General features: G+C 41.3%; 1 protein-coding gene across 3 annotated transcripts in view; it reads right to left on the bottom strand.

The window, feature by feature from the left end:
• Nucleotides 1-63: 63 nt before the first annotated feature.
• CSF1R (colony stimulating factor 1 receptor) overlaps nt 64-10,986 on the bottom strand; it is a 36,114-nt gene continuing 25,191 nt past the window's right edge. Inside the window, exons 17-23 of one of the 3 annotated variants that reach the window (XM_083594606.1) lie at nt 10,256-10,368; nt 7,903-8,025; nt 7,485-7,596; nt 6,808-6,907; nt 4,809-4,914; nt 1,541-3,394; nt 64-1,020 (exon numbers count right to left, since the gene is read on the bottom strand). In XM_083594606.1, coding sequence (XP_083450732.1) covers nt 3,260-3,394; nt 4,809-4,914; nt 6,808-6,907; nt 7,485-7,596; nt 7,903-8,025; nt 10,256-10,368 — 689 coding nt within the window. In that variant the 3' untranslated portion in view covers nt 64-1,020; nt 1,541-3,259. Of the gene's footprint in view, nt 1,207-1,540; nt 3,395-4,808; nt 4,915-6,807; nt 6,908-7,484; nt 7,597-7,902; nt 8,026-10,255; nt 10,369-10,986 lie in introns of all 3 variants that reach the window. The other 2 variants (XM_083594604.1, XM_083594605.1) reach the window with 2 other exon arrangements.

Below are 10,986 nucleotides of genomic sequence, written 5' to 3'. Positions count from 1 at the left end.
ATGCCCTTATAGAAGAAATTGTATTGTCACCTAGGAAAAAAGTAAACAACTAAAGAGTTCTAATTACTTTGCTTAATCAAATTGTTTTATTTTGAATGAGAGTTAAATGTGAACATACTAATTTATGTACTTGGAAGAATGGTTTCATTTGGAAACTCAACACATAGCAGTTTACTATTTAAAAGCAATCTTGCAGCAACTGAATGGTGGTAGTTTGTGCTGGAAAACTGTCTGGCTAGTTCTTATCCAGTAAAAGAGATGCTCCTTTTTCATTTACACAAGGCTTCAAAGATAGCTGCTTAGCAAAGCTAGTAACCTTTACATAAAACTCAAATCAGTGGCTTGCAAAATATTATGAAAACCATTATGAAGCTGCTCCTTTCTAGTTTTGGTTTTTAAAACTGCAGTGTATGTAAAAATAACAAAGTAATACAAAAAACAGTTGTGACAATTTGTGTACGGAAGCAGTAAAAATTCACATTTGCTACAGTTGACTTATTGGAGAATGTGAGTTAGATACTTCAGATGAGACTGCCCATCCATTCTGCAGCAGGTTAACAATATTTATTGTTTTCATATTTCAGAAAAAAAATCAAACGTCAGTAGTCTTAATATAAAATTGCCTGAGATTTGCTTACCCGTTTGTAACCCAAAAACTAATACATTGCAACAATTTATTTTAGCACATTAATGCCACCCTGCAGTGTAAAACGCCCAGGGCAGCTTACATATTAACACAAATGCAATAAAATCTCAGTGTTATAAACTACAGAGCAACAATGCCAAAGAGTGATAAAATTCAGAAAAATAAAACAATTGATTACAACCAGTCGAGCTGAGTGTTTGCCTCAATAAACATTGCTGCAATGCCCATTATATATATGATGTTAGAAACTCAGACAAAGTTTTAGATGCAAAGATTGGAGAACTCTAATTTTGCTTTGTTTTCTAATTTCTCTAATTTTACTAATATTGTTTGTCCCTAAGGACAAAGCCTCCAGCAATGGTGATTTGTGTTTGCTGTAGTAAATGTAGGTACACTAAAAAAGATATATCAAGAGCTCAGGCCACAAGTTTCAATATAAGGAATAGTTCCTACTCGAGAGTTGAAAAGAAAAACGTGTATATTCTGCTAAGAATAACAATTTGAAGCTGATAGTAAATTTAAACACAACGTGTAAGTACGCTCAGAGAAACGCAAGAAAACTTGGGAGCATTCCATTATCTAAGACGCATGTCGAAAAAGAAACATAAAAGAATTAAATGATACAGACTTCCAACAGATTTATAGTCCTCAAAAAACCTAGCTGAAGAAGGCGTTTACTCCGAAACAGGGCCCTGTCCTGGTCACCACTACTGAGTCGTACATCTGATTCACACTCCGGATACTTCTTTTCGGCCCTATTTGATTCTTTATTCCTTATTCTGATTCTATATAATATGGACTCCTTTTGACTGCCATTGAGACTTGTACAAAATAATTGTTGTGTACTGGTATTTCATGTACCTCTATACTATATCACTGCATATTTGAAACTACATTATTCCTGTACTTAAACGTTTTACCTTAAAACTATCGTACTTACACGTTGTGTTTAAATTTACTTAAAACTATCGTACTTACACGTTGTGTTTAAATTTACTATCAGCTTCAAATTGTTATTCTTAGCAGAATATACACGTTTTTCTTTTCAACTCTCGAGTAGGAACTATTCCTTATATTGAAACTTGTGGCCTGAGCTCTTGGTATATCTTTTTTAGTGTAGTAAATGTAGGGACTTCATGAGCTACTGGTACGTTCCAGTCGCTAATAAAACCCAGTCTTTCCTAAAGGAGAACATTTCACAATTTTTTAACTCTCGCATTAAAATCAATGGGATTTTAGGTACTATTCTAGGTCATTTCCTGTCTTGTTGATCTGTTGCATGCCAAGCCATTCACATTGTTTCTATTATTTCAATGCTTGCTATCACAGATTTAATAACTTGCTTTCTAATACTGTTGCAAATTATTCCTAATGTAGTACATTCCCTAGCTTATTGCTCCTTTTGGCTTCTTGTTTCATTTGAATTGCCAAGTAAGAATGAATTAAGCCTTGTGAGTTTTCTCTCCATTAACCAAAAATTGGCAAATAAAAATTACCAGTTTCTAAAAACTATAAAAACTGGTTAAGTGATCAAACATTCAGCTACAATGATGGCTGCGATTATCTCTGGGTCCAATATTAAACAATATTGACTAAGGCTTGGCCAAAATACCCTCCCTTCCTTTTTTGTGACACTAAATTTTCACATATTTTGTGGCACTAAATTTTCACATATTGATGTCTCCAAAACAAAAAACAGTCATTTAAATCAGTTGAGCAAGAGAGGTTGCAATCCTGTATCGACTTACCTGGGAGTAAGCCCCATGGAACTTGATTACAGCTGCATAGACACGTATAGAACTGCACTGTAAGTCACTCATTAGTAATGTGTTTTAAATCTAAAGCTTTGCTAATAGATTGGTTATACTACTAAAAATCACAGTTTAATACTTAAATTTTTGTTTGCTCGATTAGCACATGGTACAATGGTAATCCCAAGTGAGAGAAAGAGTTGCTGTTACTTTCTTGTTTGAAGTTCTTATCTGTGGAGAAATAGAGAACCTTTCTTCCAGCTAAGGTCATTTCCCCTCTTGAGATGTGACTTCACAGATGGGGAATGGTTATGATTCTTTTCCCACCCTGACCATTGCAAAATCCCTGAGCCAGAGTCAAATTGGATAGGATCTGTCCATTTGCTTTTGACTAATCTTATCAAGGTGGCATTCCTTCCCAGGAAGAAGTCAAGATAGGGAAAGGAGTCCATTCTAAACTCATATACTGATGGATGAGCAGTGAACGGTACACGAGATATAGAAAACTTGGTTTTAAAGTCCACATTCCCCACTCTCTCACTCTTACAAGCACACTTATATGAAGACTGGTGCGTAGTAGGCTATGGCAATCTGCTGACTTTATACGATGATTCTGCCCAAGATTCCTGCATGCTCTAAGCTAAGCTCGATAAAAATTGGAAACCAGTTACAAGTAGCGGGGGGGGGGGGGGGAGAGATGTGTAATGGCCGGCAATGCTTCATGTCTTGAAGTCTGCTGCCAGTGCAGTGCCCACCAGATACATCTGGCTTTCTGGTATGAAATGCTCCCAGAGGGATAGCTGCGTGAGAACTACATTTCAGTTGAAATCGAACCAAGAAGTTGGGTGCAGTTGTATACCCTTTAACAGAACTGGTAATTGTTGCTGTTCAGAAGGGGTTGGATGCTCTCTCCAGTGTCACAAGATTCATCTTCACAATAGCTGGAAGGCTCACATCCGCTGTCTTCTTCTGTGCTGGCTGGTAAGTTGGTGTAACCCTTCACAGCAAGGGGGGGGAAAACCCACAAACTTTAGTGCTTGGAGTATATAATCTGAAGAGAAAGCCTTCTTAACAATTGCATTCAGGAAAATACAGCATTTAAAATAAATAAAACAGAAGCTCCTAAACAATTTGATGCCTCTTGATCCCTCTTCAGCCATTTGGAAAGCCTGCTAACAACTAAGGAGGTGAGTGTGCTAGGCTCTACCTCCCTGTCAATATTCCAGTCACCTTAAGACTCATGAAAGGTAACCTTGTGGAGCAGGGAGCCTCCTGGGCCCCATGCATCTGGGAAACCAGGCTTTAAAAATGTGTGGGAAGCCCTCCATGAAGGAAGGACCCCCCCACTTCACAAAGTTGCCGTCCATGACTTGGAAGGTGACTGCAATGGTCACTGGGAGACAGCAGCTTTCTACAGCTTCTCATGTATTATGGTTTCCAAACACCTGAACACGGCATTAATCCCCTTTTGATTTTGCCAGCAACAAGTGCCATTTTAGTGTATGTTCAGCAATGTGGGAACTCTGCTACGGAGCTGGGGAACCTCTCTCACAGACCTGATTAGACCTGGCAGACTCTGAGATTGGCGTGCCCACTTTTCCTGGACTTGTAGGAAACTTGCCCAACCCCCCAACCCCCTCCCCCAGCAAGCCGCAAGTGAAAGGGAGTTTCAGTCCCCTGACATAAGATGTAAAGGGACTCACAAATGGGTGGCCCTGCCCACTTGACAGAGTCACTCAGAGGGGATTGGGCCACTTCTTATGGATGTGGTCGTCTGGCTGCATCCTATTCCTCACCCCTGTTCTGCTCTTTGATGCCAGTCTTGACATCCTGCTGGGATAGCTCAGTCGGCAGAGCATGAGACTTTTAATCTCAGGGTTGTGGGTTTAAGCCCAATGTTGGGCAAAAGATTCCCGCATTGCAGAGGATTGGATTAGATTACCCATGTGGTCCCAACTCTATGATTTTATGACTGTAGGATGGCTAAATCAGAGATGGGTAGCTTGCAGCTCTCCAGATGTTGCTGGACTCCAATGTGGCCAGTGCTCAGGGATACTGGGAGTGGTAGTCCAGCAATTAATGGAGGACCACAAGATCCTTATCCCTGACCAATTAGGTCAATGGGTTAAATCTAATCTGGGTGGGAATTGGATTATATACTGTGGCCAGTGTAATTTATATAGTGCCATCTATGCCTTGAGGGGAAGGGGAGGAGGGGTAACAAATGTTCTGCAAATAATGAAATAGTATGAGAAATCCCAGAATATTTTTAGGGGGTGCAGTTTCTACCAGACGTAATACAAATGCATTTATGTGAAAATATAAGGAAAGACACAGTTACTAAAGAAACTGATCATTCAGGTATGAACTGCCTTCACCTTGCTTTTTTACTAGTAATTTTAGCATCTCACCTGTTCCTTACTGGTATCCAGTTGCTTCTGAAGGAAAGTGGAAATCTGACTGAAGGTTGGCCGCTGAGTGGGCTCCATGTTCCAGCATGCAGTCATGATGTTGTACCTGGATTGAGGTGGGGAGGAATCTGTGTATTACCCATTCAGCAGCAACTTGTGGTATTCTGTGTAAAAGCACTGAAATAATTACAAGTCTGTGATCATTCCCAAGGGCTAAATGCAGATCCTATAATGATGCCTGACCTGGTGACAACAGAATAAATGTTGTAAGGAGGGAGCTGCTGCCCAAGATAGGAAAAGAGATATTAAGGAAACACCTAACTACAGTGGTACTTCGGGTTAAGAACTCAATTCGTTTTGGAGGTCTGTTCTTAACCTGAAACTGTTCTTAACCCGAAGCACCACTTTAGCTAATGGGGCCTCCTACTGCCGCTGCACAATTTCTGTTCTCATCCTGAAACAAAGTTCTTAACCCGAGGTACTATTTCTGGGTTAGTGGAGTCTGTAACCTGAAGCGTATGTGACCTGAAGCGTTTGTAACCCGAGTACCACTGTACTTTAAATGACTTCAAATCTCCAGGGCCTGATGAACTGCATCCAAGGGTACTAAAGGAGCTTGCGGATGTAATTTCAGAGCCTTTATCTATTATCTTTGAGAATTCTTGGAGAACAGGTGAGGTCCCTACAGACTGGAGGCGGGCAAATGTTGTCCCCATCTTCAAAAAAGGGGGAAAGGAAGGCCCAGGTAACTACCAACTGGTGAGCTGGACATCAATACCAGAGAACAAATAATTCAGCTGTCGGTCTGTGAGCGTTTAGAAAAGGATGCTGTGATTACTAAGGCCCAGCATGGCTTTCTCAAAAATAAGTCATGCCAGACCAATCTGATTTCTTTTTTTGGTGGAATTACAAACTTGGTGGATCAGGGAAATGCTGTGGATTTCAGTAAGGCTTTTGACAAAGTCCCCCATGATATTCTTGCAAAGGAAGCTAGCAAAATGTGGTAACTGTTAGGTGGATTTGTAGCTGGTTGACTGACCAAACCCAAAGAGTACTCATTAATGGTTCCTCGTCATCCTGGAAAAAAGTGACAAGTGGGGTGCCACAAGGTGCTGTCCTGGGTCCATTGTTGTTCAGCATCTTTATAAATGCCTTGGATGAAGGAATTGAGGGGATGCTCATCAAATTTGCAGATGATACCAAACTGGGAGGGGTAGCTAATGCCGCAGAAGACAGAATCAGAATTCAAAATGACCTTAACAGATTAGAGAACTGGGCGGAAGCTAACAAAATGAATTTCAATAGGGACAAAGGTAAGGTTCTGCACCTAGGCAGGAAGAACCAGATGCACAAATATAGGAAGGGGGACACCTGTCTTACTAGCAATACATGTGAAAAGGATCTAGGGGTCTTGGTGGACCGCAAGCTTAACATGAGTCAACAGTGTGATGTAGCAGCAAAAAAAGCTAATGCTATTCCAGGCTGCATCAAAACAAGTATAGCGTCCAGGTCAAGGGAAGTAATAATACCACTCTATTCTGCCTTGGGCAGACCACACCTGGAATACTGTGCCCAATTCTGGGCACCACAATTTAAGAAGGATGTTTACAAGCTGGAATGTGTGCAGAGAAGGGCAACCAACCTAATCAAGGCTCTGGAAACTAAGCCTTAAGAGGAGCACTTGAAGGAGCCCTGCCCACATGGTTGGGTAACTTCTGACATTCTGCCAGTGCATGCAGTCCAGTCACAGGTAAGCAGTTCTCATGTGGCTAGAAGAATGTTTGTTACTAAAGTGCCTAAATCTTGGCCTGTCACCAAACACAACTTTGTGAGCTGTGAAATGCATCTGAAACACCTTGGTGGAATTACAGCAGCAACATGCAGTATGCTCATCACAGAAAATGTCAGTGACACTCTGGAATGAACTTCCGTCGCTTCCTTGTAATGCTTGTGTTTGTCGCCCAGTTACAGTAGAGATTTCTGAAATCTGTTTACTTACATATCCTCTGGTGCAAACTCAGGTCTGCCCATATGGTATCCTTGTTTTACCAGGCTGTAAAACTTGCTGTTCACTTTCATGCCAGGATAGGGGCTCCTGCCTATAGTGATAAGAAGATGCACAACACTCTACGGTCACCATGCAGTTCTCATGTTGCTTTCCTACAAACTGACTCCTAATTCTTAGGTCAAGACCTAAGAGGCTGAAGGCACTCCTACATGAACTCCCTAACTGTGTGGGAGTGCTGAAGCAATAGCTGGTGAGTAGGGAGGAAAAGTCGGAGTAGGTGTGTAACTCTAGAGGCCTTTGGGTTATTGAAGCGATTTTGGTACTCTGCTGCAAAAGTCAGAAGTACTGTAGCATGTAGTGCCTCTGACTAGGGCAGACCCTACATCAAGTGAAAGCCAAGATGATGGCATTGGCTCTCTATGGATCTGGGCCCTGTTAAGTACCTGAGGTCATCCCCCGATTTCTGGTGCCAGCCAAACTTTTAAGTAGTCTAGTATGACTTTTCTCCAAAGGCCTGAGGTTTCTTATGGCAATGTATGGCGTTGAAGAATCAGCGCTACAGTCAGTAGTGACCCAATTTTCAAATTATGTTTTCTCCCAAGCCCCATTTCTGATCTAAACCCTTTCCATACAGAAAATTGGGGATGGACAAATGCATCATTGCCTACCTAGGGAGAATATCTCCCAGAGAAGGATGCCGTAAGACCACACATCACTCTGCACTGTGTAGACACATTCAAAGATGCTCTCGGGTGCCATCCACTTCACTGGCAGGCGAGCCTGGAATTAAAAAATATTTAGAGAGGAAACAGCCTGTGATATACAGATATTGTGCCACTGCTTTCCACCATATTTTGCTCAGTAGCCTCTGCCAGAATTTACATGCAGCAGCACTTTTCTCACTGACAAAGAAAACACACGCTCAAAAATTTCCCATGTTTGTGACCCCAACGTTTCCAGGTGAGGGCGGAAGAGATCAGTGTTCAAAACCCCAGAAAGCTACTGTCAGCAATAGAGGAATCAATGGTCTGACTGTAAATCAGTTTCCTGTGTACCCAGTGCACATTTGCCACTCCCGTTACTTACATTGCCTTTAACAACATAGTTAGCATCATTCATGATGTCTCTGGCCAGGCCAAAGTCGCAGATCTTGGCTACTCGTCCATCAGCCACTAGCACATTTCTTGCTGCCAAATCTCTGTGGATGCACTAGATTAAACAGATAGCAAGGGCGAGAAATGGCATATCAGTTTTTCTTGATCTTCCTGACTTATTTCAACATACGGCCATAGAGAAATACAGGTTGAGCATGATGGACTCAACCCAATTTGTGCTTGTGCCTGTTCCTCCTGGTGACCAGCAGCATGATGCAGACATCTGGGCTACAGTTGCTTTCACGTCATCCAGATGTTTTGATCTACAACTTCCATAAGCTCCAGTCAGCACAGTCAACAGCCATGGCTGATGGGAGCTGTTGCCAAAAATATCTTAAGGCTTGGAGACAGGTGGGCTAGAGTATTTGTTTTAGCTTTCTTATTCTCACTCCACTGGTCTCCTATGGAACTCCAATAGTTAGTATGAGCTTCCAGCCATTGGTGATACAGGTAGGAAGACACCGTACTTTGGACACAGCATGTAAAAGACTGGTTGTGAGACTGTGCTGCCACCTCCACAAAGAATAGAGAACCTGACAAAACTAACCATTTCATTAAGCCACTACAAAAGTAGTCATGCCTGAATCAGCCTTGATAATCATTTGCACTGATTTAGGTTAAAACAGTCTTAGTGCTCAGGGCATCCAGGTAATTGGATAATTATAGGCCATGTTTCCCTTTCCTGTAATGTCAAGGTTAAACACTCCAACAGCATTAATTTTGTAATGGTTGTAAAACCTTTTCAAGCTATAGAATGCCACATATGGAGTCTATAGCTCTTACACAATCTCCTTGCTGTACAAGCTTAAAAGGTAGGGAGGTACCCTTTTGTGGAAGCCTGTGTCTGCAGCACAGTACAATCTGTGCTGTGATGAGCAGCCAGTGAGATTGCGCTCACTAATTATATTTATAACATGGTGGCTCAGAAGCCCCAACCGTCACTTTCAGTTCCTTATTCCTGGAATGGGAGGCATAAAGAACACCCTAAATCTTGTAAATCTATAGCTTTGGGCTCAAACCACTAAACAAATGTGAACATTCAGATAGAAAAATATGTTTAAAAATGGTAATACTTCTGCTGGTTGGAGAAGAGGGGACTGAACAAGCTGAAAAATAGAGTTCATGTTATTGTACAGGATCCATATGTATACACAGGTACAGATTGGGGTAGGAAGCACCAATTCCCTCCCCTAATTTCATGCAAGGGGCAAGGAGGGGAAATCAAAGGGGAAGGAGTGCCCCACTTGCCAGCATCTTTCCCTTCTGACAGATGATCCCCATGAGAAATCAGCCCTGGGCAGAGAAATGGTTCCTCACCATATAGGGAGATATACACATACACCTGGATTCCTTTCTATCAAAAGCCATAAGTATTTAAGGAGGACTGGATACTGTTAATTGCCTATATGGAAAAGTATTATAATTAAACAATCAGCTTAGCAGGATGGTAAGAGTTCCAGCAGTGTAAGAAATAACCTAAGTTTACAAAAGTAGTTGTGATAGACAGGGTGAACCAAGACAACGCGAGAAAAAGAGATAAGAGGAACCATGGAAAGGGGAGGGGAAGTCAGTTAAGGAAGAATTCTTTGCTATGTTAACAAAGCCACTTCTTATTTACTTTAGAGATCCTCTTCTGTTAGCATCGTTTTAGTTTTAAGTTTTGTTTGATATGGAATTCATTAAAAATGCAAAATAATAATAATATATTTAAGATGCTGTAATAATAAATTTCTCTTGTACAAAAGCAGGTTCTTAATTTAAGAAACACTTCAGACTACCTCACACATTTGAGTGTTCCTCCATGTTCACAACAACCTTCCACACAGAAAACTAGCTGCTGGGGGAAAGGGAACTTAGCCTTCTCCCTGCCATACTAGTAAGTTGGTGTTTTTTTAGTCACTGGGTGGGCGTTATATGGGATTTATTTTAATAGAGAAACATTCAATCATGTGAACCCCTACCAACGGTATGAAATGGTACAGCCTTGACACAGGCTTATCACCTCACTGAGAACTAAGCCTTAGTCTTTGGGGTGTTCTTTTGTTTCTTTCAGGCTTCAGCGCTATGCTTCATTATTCAAGGGTAGCATGCAGGATATACTTATGTACAGAGCAGGGTGGGGTTCCAACTGCTGCACATATGTAGAGTAAAAGTTGGGCCAAGGCCTTTTGTTTGGTATGCAAGTCAGTTTCCTGCATAGTAATGGAAAATGACGCCTTGGTTTCTGAATAACTGATCCTGAAAATATTTTCTAAAGAAATATGTTCAGGGGAGTGTGCACTCACGTTTTTTGAAGCAAGAAAAGCCATTCCTTGGGCCACCTGGTTGGAGAAATGCAGCAAGTCATACAGGTCGAGAGGATGGCCGTCCATGTCCTCTCCTGACACTGAGCTCCTCCCTGGAATGGGGAAAACTCATGGTAATCAACAAAGGGCAACTCTACCACAGGATGAAGTCAATGTTCAAGCTAACTGAACCATATCTCCAATATAGGGAGATGAATAAAGTCTAGAAATGGGAACAATAACACGGAACCATGGTTAACAGTTAAGCATCTTGAGAAAGGAAAGAGCAATCACTTGAATTTGAAACTTCCAGTGTACAATGAAGGTTGTAACACTTTCCTAAGATTTAAGTCCCACTGAACTCGGATGAGCTTGCTTTTGACTATGATTGAACTGGAAGTCTGCTAGTAGGAAGAGAATTAGTGGCCCAGTTCTATTTGTTCAATACAATTGGATTATATGTGCAAGCTGTTCCCAGTCCCTACAACTAATAGGACTGCTTTGTTCGGTACAAAATTTATGCACATGTCATTTATGATGCTAACCTGTGTAATAATGTATGTAGTTGTGGTTGCAGATTATACTGAAGTGGGAAATATGAATGGACTGAGCATTTGTTTGCATTTATTTTCCATGCAAGAGCTGCAATTCCTATTTTATACACATAGATGTGCTTAGCAATGCTGCTCATGTGATCTTTGTACATGGGAGCTGAGTTCCAGTTACAAAAA

Source organism: Podarcis filfolensis (genome assembly GCF_964270895.1).
Source record: "Podarcis filfolensis genome assembly, chromosome: 2".
Classification (NCBI taxonomy): Eukaryota; Metazoa; Chordata; class Lepidosauria; order Squamata; family Lacertidae; genus Podarcis; species Podarcis filfolensis.
This window is presented reverse-complemented; position numbering and strand designations above follow the sequence as displayed.